General features: G+C 50.7%; 9 protein-coding genes across 9 annotated transcripts; 5 read left to right on the top strand and 4 right to left on the bottom strand.

Annotated features, from left to right (window-relative positions):
* Positions 1-903: 903 nt before the first annotated feature.
* Positions 904-1533, bottom strand: N7473_012237 (uncharacterized protein; the record flags this gene model as incomplete). Its single annotated transcript, XM_057158176.1, has 2 exons — positions 904-1274; positions 1488-1533. 2 exons carry the CDS (start codon positions 1531-1533, stop codon positions 904-906), a joined length of 417 nt encoding a protein of 138 aa, XP_057004026.1.
* Positions 1534-5956: 4423 nt separating this feature from the next.
* On the top strand, positions 5957-7645 carry N7473_012236 (PIG-L family deacetylase). The gene is made up of 2 exons (XM_057158175.1): positions 5957-6681; positions 6819-7645. The coding sequence occupies exons 1-2, from the start codon at positions 6444-6446 to the stop codon at positions 7478-7480; spliced, it is 900 nt and encodes a 299-aa protein (XP_057004025.1). The 5' UTR covers positions 5957-6443; the 3' UTR covers positions 7481-7645.
* A 359-nt stretch (positions 7646-8004) lies between these two features.
* On the bottom strand, positions 8005-10332 carry N7473_012235 (uncharacterized protein; the record flags this gene model as incomplete). The annotated part of the gene is made up of 1 exon (XM_057158174.1): positions 8005-10332. The coding sequence occupies one exon, from the start codon at positions 10330-10332 to the stop codon at positions 8005-8007; it is 2328 nt and encodes a 775-aa protein (XP_057004024.1).
* A 652-nt stretch (positions 10333-10984) lies between these two features.
* N7473_012234 (uncharacterized protein) lies at positions 10985-12298 on the bottom strand (the record flags this gene model as incomplete). Its single annotated transcript, XM_057158173.1, has 5 exons — positions 10985-11736; positions 11799-11872; positions 11933-11966; positions 12019-12154; positions 12212-12298. 5 exons carry the CDS (start codon positions 12296-12298, stop codon positions 10985-10987), a joined length of 1083 nt encoding a protein of 360 aa, XP_057004023.1.
* A 1308-nt stretch (positions 12299-13606) lies between these two features.
* On the top strand, positions 13607-14725 carry N7473_012233 (uncharacterized protein; the record flags this gene model as incomplete). The annotated part of the gene is made up of 3 exons (XM_057158172.1): positions 13607-13855; positions 13908-14170; positions 14227-14725. The coding sequence occupies 3 exons, from the start codon at positions 13607-13609 to the stop codon at positions 14723-14725; spliced, it is 1011 nt and encodes a 336-aa protein (XP_057004022.1).
* Positions 14726-15203: 478 nt separating this feature from the next.
* N7473_012232 (U4/U6-U5 snRNP complex subunit LSM3) lies at positions 15204-15686 on the top strand (the record flags this gene model as incomplete). Its single annotated transcript, XM_057158171.1, has 4 exons — positions 15204-15326; positions 15395-15487; positions 15554-15590; positions 15652-15686. The coding sequence occupies 4 exons, from the start codon at positions 15204-15206 to the stop codon at positions 15684-15686; spliced, it is 288 nt and encodes a 95-aa protein (XP_057004021.1).
* Positions 15687-16410: 724 nt separating this feature from the next.
* N7473_012231 (putative GTP binding protein (GTPBP1)) lies at positions 16411-18455 on the top strand (the record flags this gene model as incomplete). The annotated part of the gene is made up of 3 exons (XM_057158170.1): positions 16411-16464; positions 16520-18044; positions 18112-18455. The coding sequence occupies 3 exons, from the start codon at positions 16411-16413 to the stop codon at positions 18453-18455; spliced, it is 1923 nt and encodes a 640-aa protein (XP_057004020.1).
* Positions 18456-19147: 692 nt separating this feature from the next.
* Positions 19148-20019, top strand: N7473_012230 (uncharacterized protein; the record flags this gene model as incomplete). The annotated part of the gene is made up of 2 exons (XM_057158169.1): positions 19148-19307; positions 19415-20019. The coding sequence occupies 2 exons, from the start codon at positions 19148-19150 to the stop codon at positions 20017-20019; spliced, it is 765 nt and encodes a 254-aa protein (XP_057004019.1).
* Positions 20020-20458: 439 nt separating this feature from the next.
* Positions 20459-24136, bottom strand: N7473_012229 (DEAD/DEAH box helicase; the record flags this gene model as incomplete). Its single annotated transcript, XM_057158168.1, has 1 exon — positions 20459-24136. One exon carries the CDS (start codon positions 24134-24136, stop codon positions 20459-20461), a length of 3678 nt encoding a protein of 1225 aa, XP_057004018.1.
* Between the last annotated feature and the right edge of the window lie 17 nt (positions 24137-24153).

Genomic DNA, 24153 nt, shown 5'->3' with positions numbered 1-24153 from the left:
TTGTGATGTCGATAGAGATTGGCTTGGCTGATGTTCAGGAAGCAGTGCGGTGTTGGTGTAGTTGAGAAGTGATAATACCGGCAAACCAAAACATAATCCAGACTTCAAGTCAGTATGTAAGAAGGGGAAGGGAGTAGTAGAAGCAGAGCATAGGAGGCGATTTGCGCTGCTTTTGAATCTTTGTAGCAGGATCATGTGCTTGAGCCTAAAAGCCACCGAATCCGTGGGAAACTTCTTGGAACCAAAGAAAAATTTCTATTTGGTTCCCACTTTGTCCACTTTGTCCCATGCGGCCAGCCAGGTACCGGACGGCCATTCGTTCTGGTCTGGCCACCATCAGTAGAAAATGTGTCTGAAATGGGAAATTCAATTGACTAACTGGAAAAAAAGAAAGAGAAAAAAGAATTAGAAAATTTAAAAAAAGTCACAAAGTGGGCCGTGGCTCATCGTCATAGTGGAGTCTGACCATACGCGTACCACTGCAATACGACATCGTTACGCCGTCCATCTTTATTCTTAGATTTCTTTCTAAGCAAGAATAAGAGTACTTTAGGGTTCTTGAGTGATATTAGAGTCAAGCACGCATTCTATGCATATGATGATTGAATTAGAGACTATGGCATGAGAATAGATCTATGTTATGTCCTCCCCGAGGTAAACCCGTTCTCTGGGCTCACACTCCACCCTGGGCGTCGTGAATTCCCCAGCCTATGATGACGGTGAGGAACTTTGACCATTCAACTCGGCTCTGGTGCCGGCAGACTCAATAAACATTTCACCCAGACACCCCGAATAACCTTCTCTCTCGACCGAGCAAACATCGGGGATCGCCTGATGCCAGCCCAGGCAACTTTACCCCACATCCTATTTGGTTGATGGTAGATTGTGGACATCATTTTGCGATCATCTAAACTTCTCGACTGATCTAGTCTCTATCGGGGTAATGAAGTTCAAGACCACCTGATGGTGCGCATGTTGGAAACCTTCGGTGTCGATTACCCCTCCCGATACCTTGTCAAGGATGTCAATCCTGGATGTTCGATGTCCGAAATTCCTGGAGCCAGCAAGGTCAAAGCCCGTGCGCAGTGAGTCACGGTCGGCTAGAGCCCCGGCATGGTCTCGGTGGATGAGGATGGGATCTCCCCCTAAGGATTTTAGGGGGACGCCTTCCAACAACTCGGGCCAGATGGCATGTGGCCGAGGGGCTGACGGCGGGGTATGTGGCCGATCGCGGTCTGCCTCTTCGGCTCCTTGAGAGGGCATCTTGAGGGCATCTAGAGAGAGTTTCTTTCTATTAGAAATACATACCGTCATTATCAATATAGACACTGTAAATAGTATGGATTTAACCATACTATTATGATATCATTCATTGGGTTTCTAATGGTACAGCACATGGCCTACATAGTGTCATCATCATCTAGTTAGTTAACTATAAGCTCATGCTTAACAATCAACATTATTGACATCGTTCTGTGCTCATTTACCCCAGATATTGAGCACTACCCGGTCGGACCTCCCTGCATCGGTCATATCTGCAAGTGACGGACTTTCAAAGCTTCTGCATCTGTGTCGGTGTCTGCACTCTACAACTCTACACGTCTACTCCGTACTTCATCAGCGCATTGACTTTCCCAAGAGCCTGTGTGAATACGGAGGCTTGTCCGATCACCTGAGCCTTAGGGCCAGGCGGGTTCATTTCCCCGGCTTTGTGGTGCCGTTTCGCCCAGGGTAGTACCGCTACTACACCGAAAGTCTTCTAGTTCGGTTTGGCTGGCTTGTGACTTGCCGCTATAGAAACCTTGCCCGCGGAACCCGAGGAGATGCAAGGACTTGCCCCGGACAGAGGGGCCGTCTACGCCGCCACGGAGCCGAGTCGCTCGAGTAGGAACCTGGAGCCGGACGTCATATAGAGAGGGGATCTATAGAGGATGATAGTCCCTATGAAACTACGAAGCATACTAATAATTAGCATTGCAGGCATTGATGCTGACTTTGCTGTATGATAACCTGGCCCGAGTAATTTACTACCATCCAATCCCTAAGCCTAGCATGATCAGCTCCTACGCTAGTCATTGCTAGTTAGCCCTCTCAATGGAATACTTATAAGTCATTGAATATGAAATCAGTAGTAACAGAATCATAACATGTGCTCCGTATACCAAGGACTCCGAGACAACTCCGTCCAAAGGAGGCCACGATGGCCATTGAACCATCACGTGGCGCCATCAGAGGGCCAGCGACGGCCCGACCGCTGGGTCTTTGTTTCGGTCACAATACAGGGGCGGTATCTTTCGCATACAGTGTAAAATACACCCGCTAGTGGCAGATCCTCAAGATGAGTTGCGCTGAGAATTTTTCCTGCTTAACCGCTTTGGGCAACAAAAACGCGTGCCAAAGGCCCCAAGAGTCCACAGGACCCTATTGCGCTCCACTTTTCTCTGACTCTTTGCTTTTTTTCACTCTTCGCCGGCTTCGTCGCCAAACCACTCACCATAACCACCATCGACACCACCACCATTGATTCACCGTTTTGGGATTAGTGGCTGGCGGCGGTTCTCTCCCCCCGCACTGCACGCTGGCGCCATTTTGCGGGGCGCAGACTGGTCATTCGGCGCTGTCGCAATTTTCCAGCTGGGGGCTTCGTCATGATGCAAAATCAACTTTGAAATTTAGAGAATGCCAGAAAAGTCAGGTACGATTGATAATCGTTCGAGAGGAGCTTGAAATTGATCATCACGCCCAATCTAGCCGCTGGGAGCTGTCAAGAGTTGCTCTGTGCTTTGAAGCAGGGCCATGGGCGAATCATGAATTCCCCTGCCCGCACTAATTACATAACAGTTTGCTCTTTTGCGCGCCATGGCCAACCCTGTTGACGGGAGATCCCTCCTAGATCAGCTTCTTTTTCCCCTGGCGACGGGTAAAAACAAAATAATCATGAGAAAAAAATGCCACAAAAAAAGCAGAGACGGTGGTCCACTTGGTATCAGGTACCTTCTCTGACATGCAGCTACGAGAGCTGCGCGTCTCATGGTTTAATTGCTCATCACCGTCTTTCTTCTTGGAGCCCATAGCGGCCTATGGCCTATGCAGGACTGCGATGCTGAAGAATCACGTTTATGGCTCGTGCGCACCCGGGTGGACGGCATTCTTGATCTCTTCTCACCTTCCTTGGCCGCGGACCAACGTGCCCTCGCTCTTCCTTGCGGTGAGACGGGGACCCGATCACGCCATGGAGATGGACTCCTCCAGAGTCTAGGGGAGTCCTCCCGTCGCCAAGTGGGAGGAGCCCCGGACGGAGAACATCGTCGGAGTCGCCCGCTGGCCCCTCTCTAGCCCGCAAAACCATAGAAAATACTATGCTGGTCGCTCTCGCCTTGGTTCTATCGCGACCGCCTCGCGGCTGAAGCAGGATCGGGATGGCGATCCATCGGGACTAACTCCATAGTAGCCAGGCCCCTCCTCGTTCTCCAGTTCCGCGTAGAATAGCCGATTTGAGGTAACCCGTGGGAACTGGAAATAGCGAGCTCTAGAAAGAATTATCAAAGTAAAAAGCAAATCACCCGTTTCAGTATGAGTACCGCGGGCATGCGCAAATCATAGCCGCGCCCTGTCCCAGGTGCTTGACAGCTTCAGGATGTAGATAGACTCTGCTGTGCCGAATACTCCACAAGAGTTGCTATACTGTATTCTCTTCGAGTCTTCGCGCCTTACACCCTACACCTTACAATAAGCACCGACAGATCGGGCATTTCAGCCAATAGAACGCGGTGACATGCCGTGAAGATCGAAATGGTCGGCTCTCTGGCGAACTTCCTCTTTCGGGTCGATCTCGGAGACGCCATCCGATCAGGATTGAGTCACGCCTTCTATGCTTCTATGGAGGATTCTGTATACTCGGGATATGGAATATGAAATTCTTTACTCCGTACTCCGTACTGAGATGGGTTCAAATCCCGGATTTGACTATCATTCGGCCAATTACTTTCCCTCTTCATTACTTTCTGAATCTAAATCTACGAAATATAAAATAGATTACACTCCTAATCTCGAACCATGCGCTCTCATTCAACCCTGCAAGCATCACACTATAACTCAGCTCGAGTCTTGCCAGAATTCATCATCACCCAAGAAATTGCGTATCCCATCCCATCCATCCTTTCCATATCCAAACCCCAACATCTCTCCTCCAACCCTCTATTGCACCATTGCACCCATACTAGACAAAATAACAACAAGAATACAACATGATAATATTAAAATAAATAAATAAATAAACGAAAATAAATAAACCCAAGAAAAGAAATATCCCCCGTCTCCCATTATCCATTCTCCATAGTCTATACCACCATCAAACTTTTCTAGTAACCCGGAAAACTCCCGGGTCCCCGCCCGCAACAAAGCGTGCCGCGCAGAAATTTTCTGTTAGGCCGGTCTTTCTCCCAGCGGTACATCGACTCGGCCCCTCCCTCACCCTTCTTTTTTGGCTTCGTTACCCAGTGAATGTTCTGTTTTTCCCCCTTCCACCCCACCTATGCCCAGAACTTTAGAACTTTATCCTGGGCCCGACGCAACGTGATGCTTAACAGCTCCGCCAGTGGCGGCGGCGGGTACGCGTGGTTTGTCCCTGGTTTACGTGTCTTCATAGGGACATTCGATCTTCGTGTAGGATTGTAGTTTAGGTCTTTTGTTAGGTAGAAATTGTGGAAAGATTATATACTGGTCTGTAGGTAGGAAATACCTAATGAGAATCATATATCCCTCTTTCACGTGCGAGCTAGTATATACCATATGGGACACGATAGTATGGAGTACAGTAGTTGAACAATCGCACAATAAGGCGGTGAACCTGGTCAAGCCCGATGGCGTGTTGGAATTCCACTTGACTGTTGTCCGTCGGGAAACTTGTAGGGTCTGGGTGAGGCTTTTTGAGTAATTTGCCGGGCCGATGGAGTCTCGGTGTGCCGGGTGGGTTTTTGGTTACACTATGGGAATGTGGGTGTGTGGACTGTGTCAGGTTGATGTGGATATTTTGTTTACATACTGGAGTATGTAAATGTAAAGTATCTTTGTGTGCATGTAGACCACTTGTCTAGATGTTGATCGTGATGATCTGCATCTGCTAGGTGGGGGATGGATGGCGTGGTTATGTTTCACGATGTATTTGCTGGAATCGGGCGTTTAGGGTTTGCAAATCATATGTCAAAAAGGTGTATTAGGTCCTTGATTGGATGTTGGGAATTGAGTCATGGTGGACCGCGATATTTTACCATTTTGACGTCAAAGGATGGCGCAAGACGAGATGATTCGATCCGAAAGTCTCGGCTACACGTCATCTTTAAAAATGACTTGGACGACTGTCGCTGGTGAATGCTCGCTATAGTAGATAGGCAGGATATGGTCAGTTATGAGGAGGCTATTGGCCATTATCAGTAACTTCTTCACTGTATACAAACTTTTCCTCGAGACCGGAAGAGAATTCAGGAATGCCACTAGAACTTTTTCATATACCCAATTAGGCAGGTACAACAGACAGGGCAGACCGACGGGGCAGACCGGCTAAACTTCTAGAATCTCGTTCGAAGATATCAAAGCCAGTTGGCTGACTGAGCAGAATCTTTCCTATGGATTGCACTTGAATTTAACGTATCTGAGGTCAGTGCTCCTAATCTGCAGGGCGGCCATTAAGCGCACGTCGATCCTGGAAAATAGCCTGATAACAGATCTCCCCGCATCAGCAGACCTCGTGGTCCTGATAAGGGCCACTTCACTGACAGCCATTGGATTCTTTCTATTTCAAGTATTTCCATAGATAAGAAACCCTACAAGGCACATGATTTAATCAATTTAAACTCAAATATCCTGTGACTCTCACAATGCCTCAATGAACCCCTGCCACGTGACCTTAATTCCGGGGGATCGTCCCGCAATTAGAATTCATCAATCTGAGCTTCCCCCTATTCCGGCACTACAAGCTTTCGGCCACCGTGTTCTTTCAACATGGACGAGTGATTCGCCCTCCAGACATTTTGTCTCCTTGGAACTGTAGGCTCGGTGCCTGTTCAGGTGTTTCCCATTCAATTGACTATCGACCTGTGTGTCTCCCGAAGATAGGCAGCTTCCGCGTTCGCCGCAATCCCATCTCCAACACCTCGACCAAGTGGGATGCTGGTTATACCCCACCGTGCCAGGGTCAACGGTTGAAACAGCGCATGCCTTGATCCACAATCCTCCGAGCCTAAAGCCATCGCCCTTACCTCTCGATCTGCCATCGAGATAAGCTTCAATTGAGAAAGTTTGGAGATCCGACACCCTCAAACACAGACGTCAATATAGACGTGGCTATCGCGTGAGCAAGGCCAACCATAGGCAACAGAGGATCGTGCCATTGCCTTGAATTGGATTTGCTGCCGTCTTCTTGATACCAGCTCCCTCCTTCCACAATGTCGCCATCATTCAATGTGACCGCGCTGGCGATTGCCATTGCCGCAGTCTTCCTCTTCTGGACCATCTCCTCCACGTCGTCACCTTTTACCCGCTCCTTCCCTAAACTCCGCAATAAACGCATCTGTCTCTTGATCGCCCATCCCGATGACGAGGCCATGTTCTTCTCGCCCACCGTGCTGGCGCTCACCAAGCCCGAGCTCGGAAACCACCTGAAAATTCTCTGCTTCAGCACTGGTACGTCATCACCACCACCAATTCCGGCCATTGAGTTTACCCAAGCATCTCAAAACACCAAACCATACCCCAAATCCAACAACAAATGTGCAATTCCACCGAGAAACACAGACTAACCACCATCCCTCTACCAACAGGCGACGCAGACGGCCTCGGCGAAACCCGCACAAAAGAACTCCAAAAATCCGCCCTCCTCCTCGGCGTCCGCGACGAATCCGACGTCTTCATCGTCGACGACCCCGCCCGCTTTCCCGACAGTATGACCGCAACCTGGGCCTCCGACCAAATAACCTCCCTCCTCGCCTCAGCCTTCTCCCCCGACCTCGCAGCAACGCTAAACGGCACCGCAAAGAAGAATCCCAAAAAGGCACCCACCGCCACAATCGACGTCCTCCTCACCTTCGACCAACACGGCATCAGCAACCACATTAACCACCGCTCGCTGTATCATGGCGCGGTGCATTTCCTGCGCACGCTAATGACGGATAAAGAGGGATTTAATTGTCCCGTGACGCTTTATACGTTGACGTCTACGTCTATGCTGCGCAAGTATGCTGGTGTGCTGGATGCGCCGTATTCGATGCTGTTGGGTGTTTTGGGGAATTTGTTTGGTGGGAAAAAGAGTGGGACTGATGATGGGCCTGCAAGGTTGTTGTTTGTTAGTTCGGTCGGGGAGTGGTTGACGGCGCAGTCGGCTATGGTGAGGGGTCATAAGAGTCAGATGGTCTGGTTCCGGTGGGGTTGGATTACTATCGGGAGGTATATGACTGTGAATGATTTGAAATGGGAGAAGGTCTAGTGTAGAACTGGAAGGGGTTTGTCTCTTTTTGTTGCTGCGTTATCGTGGCGAGGAGAGATGGGTGTATTTGTATGATTGGACGGATTTGAGTTCGTGGTTTGCGACTCTTGTACACAGTCTGCTACTCGGAAAGTTTCGAGAAGCTTATAATGAATATAATATGCTACTACATATCTGTACTACTAGTTTGATTAGAGTATCGATCCCAGGTCCTGCCAATCAGGCAGCTGAGGTGTGCATGTAGTGCTCCGGGCAGTAGAGCCCTGAATGTCTAACTGGAGGGCAATGCTTGAGCTCGATAGGCGTGGTCTAAAAATCAGCGAGATATCAAGCAATGATTTCTACTATGTTTTAAACAAAAGATTGATGAATGATACATTCTATTCAAGGCAGCTGGGTATACAGTACTATAATATGACCAAGCTCAAGCGCTTGGGACGCCCCTTCGTCACTCTAGCCATCCATCTTGGTGGGTATCAGCTAGAAAAAAACAACTCTACCAGTAGCGAACCATCTCAGCCCATCTAAATCCAGGATTGCTCATCCAACAAGAAAACACTCTTGCTCTCCCTCGGCTTAAGCATATCCAACGCCGCAAGACGACCATACAACCCACTATGAGGGTTCGTCTTCGTAGACAACTCATGCCCATCCGGATACTCAGTCCAAGTATTCCGCATTTTCTTCACAACCTCGTAAAACTCATCCGAAGAGCGTAATTGGAACAAAAACAGTCTATCCAGCGGTGCCGCCGTGCGATCCAAGTAGGGATGTCGCGCGGCAACATCATCCCATTTACCTTGCTCGGTCCAGGGAATCCGCATACCCGCATCGAAGAGTTGTTTCTGATCGGATTGGCGGCGTACGGGAATCCCGTTGTAAGCGGAGGTGTAATATCGACTGCCGAAGCCCTTAGCGCCGACTATTTCGATGTGACCCGTGTTTTCGCCGTAGAAGAGTTGGATTTTGCTGGGGATGAAGTCTACCCATTCTTCGAGCATTTTGGGTCGTTCTTGGTGGTGCCATTCTTTGTCTGAGATGTCTTTCCAGCTTGGGACGCGGACGGCGACGTACAAGACGCGCTGGAGGAGGTAGAGTTGTTGCCAGACTTCGAGTCGGATGATGTCGTAGGTTTGAATTGCTTCGGCGAGGATGGGAGTTCGGAATAACTCTGGATCCGGCCTTGTAGCCCCTTGTCGCATTTGTTGATGCGCGGCTTCAAGGGCCGGTGATAGACATCTCATTACGACTGTGCGTGCCTCGGCCTGTCGTTTCTGAGTTTGCTCTAAGAGATTGTATGCGCCGCGGATGTAGTCTTTGCAATCTTCCAGGCGACCGTTGTCAATGCTGGTGTTGATCATGAATCGCCATTCTTGTAGTGTCGGGGTCACATTGTAGGGCTCGGAGGTCATGGTGTCAAAGATTGATTGCACGATTTCGATGGAGACTCGGCCTACAGAGTTTGCCCATTCGGTATATTTCTCGGTTCTGCTCGTTTCCCTTGCTGATGATCGCTGGCGCGAGAGAACGTACGCTCGCTCGAATAGCTCGTGCCAGACTTTTGCGGGAATCGGGATATTGTATGAGGATGAGATGAACTGGACCGTTCGTATCGCGCCCGCAATGTCATTGTTCACTCCCAGGCCGTGGGCCACGGCAAACAGCAGATTCTCGGTCGGATGCAGTGCAGACCATTGGTCGTAGGGTGTTACTGGTGGCACCTTTGAATTGTCGGGCTCCAGCTTTAGAGCTTCGGTATCCACATTCCAAACTTCCTTCAGAATATGTTTCATCCCCCGGTTATGGCCTACCCGCGCTGCAGCGAGCATTAAGTTGATATACGTGCGCTCATCACCCAGGTGACCCTCGGCTTGCATCTCACCAAAAAGTCGTAGGGCAAACTTGCGAACACTCCTTTGCGCGGTTCCAAAGCCCTGCCATCCTAGCACTTGCTCCTCGCTGCGCCGCTTCCTATAACCTTTTGGAGACACGCGCATGCGGTAAGCTTCCCGTCCGGTATAGCAATGATCCCATACTTTTGCCTCCATGTAGTGGTTGTAGCACACCGTATCCGGAATCACTTCCATCTTACTCATAGTCTCCCAGACCTGATCCGCGAGATTGCCATTGCCCATGGACCGGGCGCAGTCCAGGAGGTGCGTAAATTCCGCCAATTGCAAGTTCTGACCGCTCGCTGTGCGATAGCGGACCACGGTGAACAAATCCTTTACGAAAGTATCAAAAATTTCCTCGGTACGCCGGAGGCCATTGACAAGCACGGCCCAGTTGTGTATGGGGTGGTGGAGGTCGCGGAAGGGCTCCACAAAATGGGTCGGGGAGAGAAGGTGGAGCGCCTCAAGGAAGACAGTCTGGGGTAGTGACCCGACCAGCCCCGCCGACCGTGGGTCAGTCATTGCTTTCATCACTTGATCGGGCTGGCCACTTTCAATGACGCGAATGAATTTCTCTGCATATTCGTGTTCTTGTTCGGGGGACTCCCAGGTGGGAAAGATGACTTCGGCTTCGAAAAGGGAGGCTTCGTCTGGTTCCTCCTGCTCTATGGCCTCGTGTGCGGAGTGGACAGTAGCGCTAAGATTGTTGTTTCTAGTATTGAATTCGCGGACGGTGTCGTTGGGATGAGTGTCGCGTCTGCGTTGATGACGGGAGGAGGACAATGGCTGAGAAGATGATGAGCTTAGAGAGGAGACTGCTCTTGTGCGCCCGGTGGGATTGACCACCCTGTGTCGCGTGGTGGAGTTGTAGACATGGAGACGGCAGTCTAATGCTCTCGGTCGGGATGGATATAGCCAGGGAGAGGAGAGTCTCTCGCCGGCACGGATTGTCCTCCTCATGACTGCAAAAAAGATGAAGGAAAGAAGATGGAAGTCGCACAATGACAAGACGCGAAGAAAGAAATAGAAATGCAGGGGGGAGAGAGAATGAGGGGGTGCGCATCGACTCCGGCCACGCCAGTCCAGTCCAGTCTGGGGGAGGGGGTCCCTGCAGATGCTACGTAAGTACATTATATATACTTAATTACGACAGGTACTTGTGTGCGACTGGGCAGACCTTAGTTAATGGTTGACCTTGAAGTACCATACTGCCTGTCTAGCTCAAGGAGTGGTCTCACCTACTGAGGACTCTATTTTCGTTCTTGATAAATACTACAGAAGCAAGAGTTGACTACAGTCTGCACATTGATTAGGTGGGCCCGTAGTGGAGAGTGGAGGAAGAGTGGAGTCAATCAACAACTGGGGAAAAGTCAACGGGAAGTTCGAAATTCGGGGTGCCTGGGGCCTGGGGTGGCTAGGGACTCGGTTAATCTATAGTTCCGGTCAGCAACAAACAACCAACTAAGAACTGAGTCCTACCTCTAGGTATTGAGGTAATTCGTGGTTCATTATTGTGGGTATATTCGTAGGTAACTATGTATAACAACTATTACATTTGGCGTCCCTTTACTCCACCATTATGCGTGAACTGCTGATTACATAGAGATAGGTTCTATGGCAATTCGGAAGTGTTCTCCCCAGTAGGCAACTGGTGATAATACACTGGATCTGCATGCAGCTCATTCCAAGGCCTCGACAGTGTAGCCGCCAGTTCTGCCGGAGGACGGCCACGACCTGCGAGTTCCGCGACGTTAGCTTTTTGACCGGACAGCTGATGAATTTGCTGGTTTCCGTCGAGTCCGTTGTTATATTCTGCGCATGATGTTCGCTGATCGCCATCGGGTAGCTGATGGACATCCTGGCTGCCGTCAAGTTCATTGTTATATCCCACCCGTGATGTTCTTTGGTTTCCATGGTCAGGTAGTTGGTGGACATCCTGCCTCGCGTCTAGTTCGTTCTTATATTCTACCCATGGTGTTGTCTCATCGCCATGGTCAGAGGGCCCCGGCCCGTCCCGGGGCAGAGGCTGCTGTTGGTCTCGATCTGGGACATCTCGGTTTCGCTTTCGGCTTCTCCTGGGGATCACGATTACCATAACGAGAACCAACAGAACACCAACCCCAACGCCAGAACCAATGCCTGCCTTGGCCCCCGTGCTCAATCCCGACGCTGTTGAGGAGCCGCTGCTCGAACTGCTATCACTGGAGAGGAGAGATGATGAACCGAGTGTGGACGAGGATGTCGGGGTGCTGTTACTGCCACTGTTGCTATTTCCGCTCACTTGCCGAGTCGCAGTCGCGGTCGCCGTGACGGTATTCCCACTGATCGTTCCAGTCGCGCTGGAAGCACTCTTTATGCTTGTAGCTTTGTCACGGTCAGACACGGGGTGTCAACACCAATAATCGGCGTCGCTTGGGCATGGTTACCTGCTGTTGTACTCGAAATTTCAAAGATAGTGGAGCATGCGCTCGTAGACACAGGTGTGAAAGCAGCGCCAGCTCTAGAACGCACCCGTTATCAGTTGGTCGTTCTATGTATGCCATTCACTACAAGTACTTACGCGGCACAACTCGCGGCGGCGGCATCCGTGAGACCTAAGCCAATGTTTAGCCATTTGTATTAATCCCTGGATTGCATCTCTCTTACTTGAGACATTGCTCGAATCACAGAGCTCCCGTACGCAGCATATGTACGTTTCGTGGAATATCTCGCTCTGACAAAAGCAGAAAAAGTCATCTGTGTTGCATGTTGCGACGGTCTTCCCCTCGATTTGGCATGTTTCCTATGATCAAGTCCTTATCAGCAGTCGCATTTGTGAGAAAGCTGCCAGGGATCGAACCGAGCATGCTAGTGTCGAGTTTAAAAATTGCGGCTGAACCAGCTTCGCGAAAAGCAGTAGATATAGGAGATAGAGATGCTGGGCCATGTGTTGGAGCGAGCCAGTGGAAATCAAGGAAAGGGAGTTCAAGTAAAAAAGTAAATTGTAAGAAAACGGAAAATAGATTTCAAGGATGGGGAAGCGCCGCAACTATGACTACTTTTGTTGATTATGCCTCACTACATGGGGTAGTAGACCAGCAGTCAACAATTCGTTTTACTGTTTTGGCTTTTGATATCTAAACCCTGAATGGAAGGGAAATCTACTCCATACATCAAATAAAGGAATCTTAGACGAGGCCAATAGCTCTCATTGGTCTCATTTACAGTAGCGTCGGGCTCGACAAAAGCCTTTGAGGGGCTTAGCGGACCTTCAGCCTCAATGGTTAGCTCAAATAGAGCTTCGGGCCGCACTCTTTTACCATGGATCCAAATGCCAAGATCCGACCGTAGATACCATACATAGAATAAATTCTTGGATATCATTGAAGCACAGAGCACTTGGAAGGAACGGTATATCTCAAAGAACGATGAAAGCAGGCAAGTCGTGACAACCATACTCAATCGAGTTCGGACTCCGGAGATTAAGGGCCAGACTACTTGAAGATGTTGGCCGATCGTGCATTTTAGCCTAACGGTTCTGCCTTGTCACGAGGAACGGGCATATTCCACCATTGAGCTGCATGTCTAAGGAGCAACCTGTGGCTAGGGAGGCAGTTCTTCTGTTAATCTGATGAGGCTACTATGCCGTATTTCCGGACCTTGACCCTGGTCCTCCAGGGGCCATTCCAGGGTCAATAATAATAAGTAGCAACAGTGAGTGAACGGTGAACTTCACTTGGGGGGGGCCATTATTGGCGCTTTCCTAGATCTGTACAGCTTAGGCGAGATCGGGTTCTATTCGAGCGCCACAAAGGCTCCACCCCTGGTAGCAAGAACTGAAAACTGAAGCGATTGGATATGAAGGCCTGACTTCCTACAACTTGGAGACTGCCACCACCGAACTTGATAAGCAGGAACCAAATCAGTCACCGAGATAATATTCACTGAATAATTAATGAATTGGAAACTGGAACCATACCCCACTGGCTTACATTTCACAACAAACCCCTCTTGGAGGTGGACCCAATCAGCGCCTCCATATCAATGGCTTATTTAGAATAAGCCGCACAGCTGAAAGCTTGGTCCCTGCCGAGTACGCCCTGTTATGCTCTTATGCTCTTTTCATTGTCACTGGGGACTCAAGTTCTATCTACCCCGATGGAGATTGGGGTAGTCTGCAGGCTACATGACGGGGGTATAAGAGGAGATTGATCCCGGACTCTTCCCTTGAACACAAACTGCGCCAATTCACAAAATGCTCTCTGGGACAATTCTCGTTTCGTTGATAGCCCTAGGGGTTGTCAATGTTGCTCTTGCACAGACCAATATTACTGCCAATGTCTGCGCAGACCCCTCTGCCTTTACCAGCTGCATAGCACAAGCCACCACGGCGAGTAAGGGGTGCATGGACATATGCAATGGAAACAATATCTGTGTTCTCGGGTGCGGATGTGCCATGTACCAGTCCTACATCAATTGCGTGGCCGAGTCATGCTGGAACCAGGTACGTTATTTGAGTTACGACCTTCCTTGACTGCTTCTGATACGTTCTATAGGTCTACTCCTGTGAATATGATGAATTGATCGCAGATTACTTTGTCAATTGTCCCGCAGCCACCGAACCAGTTCCATTCTGGCCAGCACCAGACAATGCTCCCGGCGGCTGCTCGTGCAATCTCGGCAAGGTGTTGCACTCGGTCATGAAAGCGGAACAGGGGTATAACAGTTGCATCACGAACAACACCTCCACCTCGATCGTCCAGTTGAGCAATAAAAACACTGCATGTGGATGTTGCGAGGTTAGCGCCGGGCTATCAGCGTATGTACTCCCTCTACGTTCCTCGACCTCACTCATACTAATGAAACAATATCTAGTATGTACGAAACCTGCCCAGACACAATCCCATCCGCCATGGGTGCAGACAGCTGGCTCAAGACAGCAACCCTATATGGCGAGCTGATCAACTGGGGCACCTGTGGGAGTGTTCTTGACAAGTACAGCTGCCCGAATCTAGGCTTTGCGCCTCCATCGTCCAACTCCAGTACCTTCTATAACCCGAATAATCTTCCTCCGAACGGTACATACACGCTGTATAATACTGGCGGTGTGAATGCGCTTACTGCGCCGGCTAGTGGGTCGGTGTTTACCTGGTCGCAGACCAGCGTGACGTATACGGTGACTGCGTCGCCATGGAAGAATTCTGCGGTCAAGGCGACTGCGGCTGGTACCTCTGGTGGTTCTGTTGCTTCGGGGACTGCTGCAGCTGCTGGGGCTACGAAGACTTCGGGTGGAGCGAGTTTATCGTTGCAGCTACCAAGTGTTGTGGTTTGGTTATCGGTGCTAGGTGTTCTCGCCAAGATGGTGCTTATTTAATCAAGTGATGGATAGGTTGCCGGGCTGAATGAGATGCTATGGCACCTGAGATGGTGTTAAGATGTGCCCAAGGCGTATGACTGTCTAGTTAGTTCAATCTGTAGGTCTCGTTGACTCGTTGGAGCCTTAAACCTCGTGCCAGGACCAGCAAATCCCATATGACTAGCCTAGATAAGGTTTGTACGAAATGATGTCCAGCCATGTCAGATGAGGCGCATGAAAGCAGTACCACGGATTCATTGAATTTGACACTACCATTACTCTCTGTCTCACAGTTGGATGACTGGCTTTGCATGATTTGATCAATTCTGTTTCCATTGATACCTCAAAACCCGGGGTAAATAGCGATGACTCAGCAATCCCCTCCACCACGGCGCTAGTCCCAATCAGGCAGCGGACAGAGCTCGCCGATTCTGATCTCCCGCGCGAGCTCGAAACTCGGTGGTCAGTGTGAACATTATTGCCCACCACTCACAAAATGGCTGACACCGAAGATGTTGGTGCCTCCGTATCGGAGCCCCTCGACCTTGTCCGTCTATCCCTGGACGAAATTGTGTTTGTGAAGCTGCGCGGTGACCGTGAATTGAAGGGCCGCCTTCACGTGAGCTCCCCTCCCTACCCAGTCATGTCCCATGCCTGGCTTGATGATTGATCGCGATGACTCTACAGGCATATGACAGCCACTGCAACCTTGTTTTGGGTGACGTGGAAGAGACCATCTACGTGGTGGAGGAAGATGAGAATGAGCAAGAGATCACAAGGGTAGGGCGCACTTGCGGATATCGTGGATGAAGGGTCGCTAACTAGAGGCTGTTTCGGCACTGACAGACAATTAAGAAGCAAGAAGAGATGCTATTTGTGCGAGGTAAGTCGCTACTCAATCTCGGACTCAAGTCTATTTACTGACGCAGTCTGGTCAACTCTAGGTGATTCCGTCGTTTTGATCTCTCCCCAGGCCTGATCAGCCACCCACGAATTGATAGAGGAATCGGCGTCGGGCGAGAAAATACCTGCAGGGAAGGAATGGAGGAAAATACCGTCCACATACGATCCCGTCGCATAGATATGAGACCATGAAATTGGTTTATGACCCATCCATACCAGTTCTCCTCTCGTAGCTGTGCCCCTCGCAGAGCCGCAAGGCTGTACTACTCTCTGAATGGTGACTCTAGCACCTTCTCCCTGCTCCACCTTTCGCTGTTAGTCACAGCGCCAGTTCTTTTGGGTTCTAAAGTAGTTTCCATTGGGGCGCAGCACCTGATGGAAGACTTCCCAAGTGATCGGGCGGCTGTTTTGGGTAAGTAGTTAACCTTAGTTAACCTTAGTGGTGGTCGGTTCTCGATGACTCAAGCAAGTGACTCGACCTTCTTTATCGATAAAGCTGGGGTCCGCCCCCTTCGAAATTATCGACTCTTTTCTGTTCACCACTTTCTTTCTACCGGTTTATTCTCAATGCTCTGATCTGATTCCAGCAGATTCACTCCTCTACGATACTCTGTTCTTCTAAATTAAAGAGCAGCGTCAAGCGATGATCCTTCGAATACACATCTGAACTTCCGCCAGAGCCTAAAGGCGAGAGATCCACCCCGAACCGCCCGCAACGTCACTACCCCAAGGAGCGGTTCACCGTCATTCGACACGAACCCAATTTAACTACTTCCTCTACGATCCAACCCCACACAAACATGCCCCAACTGAAACCAAAAACAAACGCCGAGGAGAGGAAACGAGGCGAGATCGTACGTATCCCACGATTGTAGCGCTAAGCGGGGCCCCTACTCACATGATCACCAGGCGCTCAGCGAGTTCGCCGAGTACGCTGAAAAGCAGCAAGCGCATCGCTCTGCCGTGCCAGTCCCGCCCAGCGACAGCGGATACGAGACCGGAAGCGTGTCGCGCGATGTCGAGGACCATGCGGAACTCGACATCCTCGACCAGCTCGGCCTTTCGGATGCACCCCGCACCGTCAAGCTGAAGGAGCTCCTCCTCGGAACGGGGGACTCGACAGCTGAAGATAGTCTACAAGTACTTGCCTCAACGATACAAACGCGAATCGATGAAGGTCATGGAGAGACGATATTCGATTTGGGTCTCGAAGATGGTGGCGATTCAATGGGCTTTGACCTTGCGCAATGGGAGACGGCGCTGCAGCGTCTACGGGAAGCTGCAGAGACGATACCTGCACACTGCCGAATACTGCTCACGTATAATGTCGGCGGTGCTCAGGAATCGCCCGTGAAAAGTGACCGTATCAAGGGTGCATGGGGCAAGGTTCTGATTCGCCAGGTTGCGACCAATATCGAGGAGGTGGGGGAACTGCGCATTGCGGTCGTGGGCAATGTCGACGCGGGTAAGAGTACCATGCTTGGTGTGCTGGTAAAAGGCAGCCTAGACGATGGACGTGGCCGAGCGCGAATCAATCTCTTCCGTCACAAGCACGAGATTGAGAGCGGGCGAACCAGCTCCGTTGGTATGGAGATTATGGGCTTCGACAGCCACGGCGACATCGTGGGTCACACTGGAGGCCGGAAACTCTCTTGGGAGGAGATTGGGAAGCGCTCTGCTAAAGTCATCTCCTTCTCTGACCTTGCTGGCCACGAGCGTTACCTGCGCACCACCGTCTTCGGCATGTTGAGCAGCAGCCCTAACTACTGTTTACTTATGGTTGCTGCCAATAACGGCTTGATTGGCATGAGCCGTGAGCACCTGGGAATTGCCCTGGCGCTGAACGTTCCTGTCATGGTGATTGTCACCAAAATTGACATCTGTCCGCCTCAAATCCTCCAGGAGACTCTGTCTCAATTGGCAAAGATCTTGAAGTCGCCTGGTGCGCGCAAGATTCCCATTTTTGTCAAGGATATGGAAGAAACCATCAACACGGCGACCCAGTTCGTCAGCCAGCGGATCTGCCCTATCTTCCAAGTCTCTAATGTTACCGGCGAGAATTTGGAGCTTGTTCGAACATTCCTGAATATTCTCCCCCACCGAGGCCACTACGACCAGGAAGCTCCATTCGAGTTTCTGATCAATGATACTTTCTCGGTGCCTCACGTAGGCACAGTTGTGTCGGGGGTGGTCAAGTCCGGTGTCATTCACGCGGGCGACTCGGTAGTGGTCGGGCCGGACTCGCTTGGCCAGTTCACCACGACTACGATCAAGACTATCGAGCGCAAGCGAATACAAGTCAACGCTTGCTTCGCGGGCCAGTCTGGCTCGTTCGCCCTAAAACGCGTTCGCCGCAAGGAAGTTCGCAAGGGCATGGTAGTACTCAAGAAGATGGACAATCCTCCCAAAGTGTACCGCGAATTCGTGGCTGAGGGTAAGCTATCGTAGTCTGATTTGTTATTGTTAGCCTTTTGTGACACCTTCATAACCTGCCATTCTAGTTCTGATCCTGTCTCACGCAACCACCATCAAGCCCAAGTACCAGGCCATGCTGCACGTTGGAGCGGTCAGCCAAACCTGTGCAGTGATCGACATCGATCGCCCCTTCATCAGAACTGGCGACCGCGCCCTCGTGGCGTTCCGCTTCATCCAGCGGCCCGAGTTCCTTGCGCCTGGCGATCGTGTCCTTTTCCGGGAGGGTAAGACTAAAGGTCTGGGCATTGTGAAGAGCATTGGCTATGATCCTGCACATCCTCTGAATCCCGACTTAGTAAAGAAAGAGGGTGAGGGTAGTTCGGAGAAAGGGAAAGAGGAAACGAAAGAGAAAGCTGAGGAAGCGACTTAAGGGATGACTGCATTACGGAGTACGTAGTACGGAGTACGTAGTTTTATGGTGGTTATGTTGTTGATTCCCAATTTTTATTTTTAGTTGTTTTTTTTGGACTGCTCCAGTGTTAGCCCTTGTCTCTACACGAACATACATATCGCTAGGAAGTGTCCAGTAGTATTGTTTTCACTATACGAGTTCCAGTCTTCAGTCTTGTTCCATCCCAGTTTATACTCGATCACGTGACATGACGTCAGATGATGCCATCCGTCCATCTCGATCATCGAGAGGATCCGCCCGATATTCGCCATCCAATCAATTCCCCAATACAACCAATGACCACCATCATTGAACAAATCACACATCAATTCCTTCAATAAGATTCTCATCTGCAGTCTTCTCCGTATATCCTGGGCACCACTGACGTAGTTCTTTGGATCCGGGCCTCCTTGCGGCGCCCCGGCCCACATCCTTACTCTTACTGCAGACGCCAGCTAATCTATTCCCCCAGCCATTGATGACATCTTGACCTACTCGAAACAGCTGCCCTTTATCTATACTCTCCTCCACTTGTCCTACCCCTCCTATCTAGTGCCTTTTAAATCCTGCTTAAGTCTCCTGGCTCCTTGGGTTTCTCTACATATTTTATTATCTACACAATCATCTATACTCTCCACCATACATCCCTATATCATCAATTCTAGCCCAAGATGGACGCCGTTAACAAAGTCGTCAATGCAGCCACGGCTGCTCTCTGGGGTGACGGCAGCACAGCCCAACAGCAGACCACACCACACGGCGAAGAGCCTATCGCCGGTGTCCAAGGCAAGGGTAACTTCAACGACCCATTCGACGCCGGTAACCGCGAAGGTAAGTCCCAATATCTACATCTACACCTACACCTCGTCCTTTAAGAGGATGCAATCCAGCCACCCAACAATAACTCAAAATAAGCTAATCAATCCCCATTCTATCAGAACAACCTCAAGCACCACCATCAGACGGAAACACCGCTCAACAAGAGCCGCGTCTAGACGGCGCAAAGACAGATCCAACCCGCAAGGATCTAATCGCGGATATAAAGACCGACAACGACGTCGATCAAGAGAAAACTAGCCCCACCGCACCAATCCTCGCACCATCGACTTTTACTTCTCCTGCCTTCTCACCTGTCCCTGTAACGGGAGCAGCAGCATCGTCAAGCGCGACACCCGCCGAAGCAGGTGGAAGTCGTGCCGCCGTCACCGGCGAGCCTAAGACCACTGAGCATGAGCAGCGTACCACTGAAAGCACCTCAGGGCAGAGTAGCCAGGTCCCTCACCCGGCTAAGCACCACGAGGCGAGCGAGGAGGCACTCAAAGGTCCGCAGGGCCCGGCGCCCTTTTGTGCGGAGGACTTTGAGAAGGAGGCCAAGGGGATGAAGCCCGTGAAGACGGGTGGTGGTCCGGTTCAAAATGGGTCGTCGAAGAGTAGTGAGAAGACTTCTCATGGGAATGGGAATGGGAAGCATAGCCCACTGCATAAGATGAAGGAGAAGTTGAGTAAGGTTGTGCATCCTGGTCATGGTAGTCACAAGGCATAAACTTGCGGATGGATGATGTACTGGATAATTGGATTGATGAGTTGATGTTTTGTGTTTCGTTTGATTGAATTATATCCCCGATGTCTGTTGTTATGACTACTATCGTCTATGCCTTCTCGGTCTTGTGGTTTTCTATTGACTTTGACTTTGACGTCTCTGCTTGATGTATTATTAGGCAATGAAAGCTTTCTGGACTGAATGTTCCCTACCGGGTGTGCCCTTGGCGCTTTGTTACTACAACTGAAGTGAAGCGAAGGAAGAGGATAGAGCAGTAATTTCTATGTTTGTCGCTGAGATAGAACGACCTTGAATAGACGACATGACTTTTCCACCATTCATAACACCACAAAGAGGGTATCCGTCCAGGCCAGATATGTAAGAAGCCCTATATACCCAAGAATGCGGCAATGCCAGCCGTGACATTGAAACTCCCAGATTATTACTCGAACAGCAGTCTCAACTCCTCAATGCGATCCTTCTTCTTATCGTCTTCCCCTTCGTCACCACCCACGCGCAGGCCAAGTGAACCAGCGATGTTCATCTTCCGCTCCTGCACACGGAGCATCCGGCCTTCAATCGAATCCTTAACGATGAACCGTGTCACAGACACATCACGCAGCTGACCCATTCGGTGGACGCGGTCAATGGCCTGTGCCTCGATGGCAAAGCTCCACCACGGATCCATGACAAAGACGTTACTGGCGACGGTGAGATTGAGACCGACACCACCGGCACGAAGCGAGATAAGCAGCACTCTCGGCGTAGGCTCGGAATTGCTCGATTTCGAAGCTGAAGGGCCAGTACGTGATGGCGTTTCGTCCTCAGTGTCGATGATCTCGTCCGTGTACTCCTCCATCTTAGTGAATTGAGCCAGGACTGCAGCGCGAGCTTTCTGCGGCATGGACCCGTCGAGGCGGAGATGGGTGATACCCACTTTGGAAAGCTGGGGACCGATGAGATCCAGGAATGAGGTGAACTGCGAGAATACGACTGATTTGGTGCCTGGTGGAACTTTGGAGAGACCGTTGATTAAGGCGTGGATCTTTGCTGAGGTGTGCGCCGAGGGAGAGAGGGGGTTGATACGGCGAAGAGAGATGCGAGGGGCATGCTGGGAGGCTGATGGTGGAGTGTCGCTACCAGCAGAATCCTCCATGGGCGTGGCGAAATGGGAGAGCGGGTGCTTTACGACTTCGAAGATATCTCGGGCATCGACATCTGCACGGCACGAGAAGCAGCGAGCCTGTACGCCTTTGTTCATTTGATGCCGTACAAAATCATCGAGGCATTTCTTGCATGCGCTGTGCCAGCAGGCCGTCACCGCGGGGTCGATCATCGGCTCCTCGCAACAAATTGGACATTCTCCACTAGACTCGGTTTGAATCTGCCGGAGAGCGTGCGCTGTAAACTTGACAGACCGATCTTCGGTTTCTGCATTCTCTGTCGATGCCGTGAACTGGTTGATCAGCTCTTGCAGGTCCATGTCATCCTTCAGATTATTGGTAGCATCGAGAACTGCAGCAGCATTTTCTTCATCGGCAACGATGTCCTTGTTACGGGTGAGGATAGGATGACAGCAGGTCTGGCGGAGGCGAAGTAGCTGAGCAAAGATGGTAGTGTATGACTTAAGGAGGGTGCCCGCTTCGACATTGTCGTTATACGTTCTCTTGGCACGAGTGTAAATGCAGTCGTAAATTTCCCGTTCTTGTTCCGAGAGCTCAACCTCCTCGATGGTGACGGTACGTTTTGGCAAGGGGACCAGAGGTTCGCCTTCCGGTGTCTTCATTGTTTTCGTTCGACGAAGCACAAGAGGCTCCAAGACACTTTGGACTACATTGAGGGCGCGGACGAATTCCTTGTTCTCGAACGGCACGGTGATGAACGTTTTCCAGAAGGAGAAGTTGCTCCACGGTTCCACCTTCAGGAATCGCACTAGACTGAAGAGGTCCTCCAGACGGTTGACAATTGGCGTACCCGTGAGAACCCATCGATGAATTGCCTGAATTTCGTAACATGCTCTGGCAGACTTCGAGCGGCGGTTTTTGATCATATGGGCTTCATCTAGAATGACACGGAAGAATTCAACGGAGAAGAGGCCACCATGGGCAGTGGGGGCGAGCGAAGATTGCGCTGCAAATTGGCGGAATTCTGAGAGTACAACACCGTAGCTGGTGACAATGACATGGGGCGCGGCTGCATAATTGGCCTCGCAGCAGAGATCACGTAGATTGACATTTTTGTCAGCGCCGTAGTAGAGGAGAGTTCTCATAGAACCACGCTCGGAGGCTTTCAACGCTTCGCTCTCCCATTGAGACAGTAGTGACGTTGGCGCAACAACAAGCGTGGTATAGGGCGCGGGGACCACACCAGTGGATGAGGTAGGAACCCGCGCAAGGTCGTTTACAGAGTTCATACCGTCTGAAGCCCCAGATGGAGGCTCGGATTTGTGGGAGTGGACAAGACTAAGCATTTCGATGGTCTTTCCAAGGCCCATCTCGTCAGCGAGAACACCGCCAAGGCAGTGTTGCTCTTGGGCAGGGAAATCAACACTCAGGTCGCCCGAGTAAGGATTGACATAAAAGTGGTCTATGCCTTCGACAGAGGGTAGGTCTTTGTCATCAACATCCTTGGTGGGCCAAGTGTACGCCTCCCACAAAGGATGCATGGACCTCTCACGAGCTTCTTTCTTGTCCTTTTCCTTCGACAACATCCAGAATAGAGCCTGCTTTTGATACTTGCGGAGATTCATTTTAAAGGTCGCAGCAGGCTCAGCCTCTGGCATGCTGAAGTCGAAGGATTGGGCCTTGCGATACAAGGTATCAAGCTGGTCTTCTTCTAATTCGGCGGTATCGTCTTCTGAGGACGAGTCATTGGGATCTTTGTTGGATTTTGATTTCTCTTTCTCCTTCTTGACTCCGTCGTATTTCTCTGCCATTTCAGCCGCGCGGAGTAAGCCATCTCGTTTGTGCTTTTCCGTCGTGGGATTGGTGGAGGTTGGATGGAGATTGATTTCATGGAATAGTTTCACGAGAGCTACTTGTCGAAGACGCAGGTTCTTTTCTTCTGTGCTCTCCTTCTCTTCAAATAGGCCCATGGATCGATTGTCATCAACAGTTCCCATAAAAGGACCACGCTGAAATGCTTCCCGGCGCAGATAACATTTCAACTGTATGTAGATCGTATCGTTCACTCGTACTCTGTCCGGGATAAAGACACAAACTCCCTCAAACTGACACAGCTTTTGATCAATCAGAGTTGAAACCCATTCGGCCGTCTCATGGGGAAGTCTTCCAATCTCCTGCCCGGCAGAATTCGTGAAACGGGTCAGAACATCCCCCTTATTGTTTGTGAAAAGCTTGCCTCCACGGCCACGTTTTGCAACGGGCTGCGACCGGGCACGTTCAATATTGACCGGATCTCCATGTTTGAGAAGCGCCAGTCCACTCCTCGTGGCCCAGCCTCCTACACCAAAGGCTCCTATATATCGCGCGGCCGGTTGCCTTTGCAAGACGGAGGCATGCTCGTTTGAGGTATCCGGGGTATTGGCAGTTGGAATGGCCGTCAATGTTGTACTCGGAGTAGATAATACTGGAAGAGCTTGCCGTATTGTCGTAGTGCCCCTACTAATGCTCGCCTTGGCAGGCTTCTTCCACGATCCATCGAAGAATATGTTGACCGCTCGCTCCACGTTGTTTGACGAGGCGGATTGGATGATCTTCAACGATTCAATAGGCAAGGTTTCTCCAATGATGCTGAAGAATAGATCTGCATCGAAACCGTTCGATGATGAGGACTGTGTCGGTGGAGGCGCGCTTGCTTCGCTGGGGGCTGGCCTGCTGTGCAGCGGGGATGTCGTCGTTGATGGATCCCCTGCTGTGTCATGCCTAGGAGTTTCTGTGGATGATAGCCCATTGATAGGGCTTGTTAGTCCACAGGCCGCTGTACCACCCTTGGAAGGGGTCTCTGGAAGGTTGGTCTGGCCAGCCTGCTCGTCCAGGCTAGGGAAATGGCGAGGCAAAGACGCGTCTCCGATCCCCGCAGTGGAATCTGGCGAGGAAAGGGAGCTGTCAACGAAGAAGCGTTGCCTTTTCGCTGGCCGGTGCTCCAGATCCTCGTTCATAATCGTGGTTGACACAT

Source organism: Penicillium subrubescens (genome assembly GCF_028828155.1).
Source record: "Penicillium subrubescens strain IBT 31985 chromosome Unknown utg000010l_segment0_segment0, whole genome shotgun sequence".
Classification (NCBI taxonomy): Eukaryota; Fungi; Ascomycota; class Eurotiomycetes; order Eurotiales; family Aspergillaceae; genus Penicillium; species Penicillium subrubescens.
Note: the sequence above shows the minus strand (reverse complement) of the source record. Positions and strands in the feature narration are given on the sequence as shown.

Excerpts from the sequence above, each read along its gene's own strand:
- N7473_012236 (XM_057158175.1), top strand. The coding sequence starts at position 6,444 with ATGTCGCCATCATTCAATGTGACCGCGCTGGCGATTGCCATTGCCGCA. Across the intron at positions 6,682-6,818 it reads AATTCTCTGCTTCAGCACTG|GCGACGCAGACGGCCTCGGC; the intron begins GTACGTCATCAC and ends CTCTACCAACAG.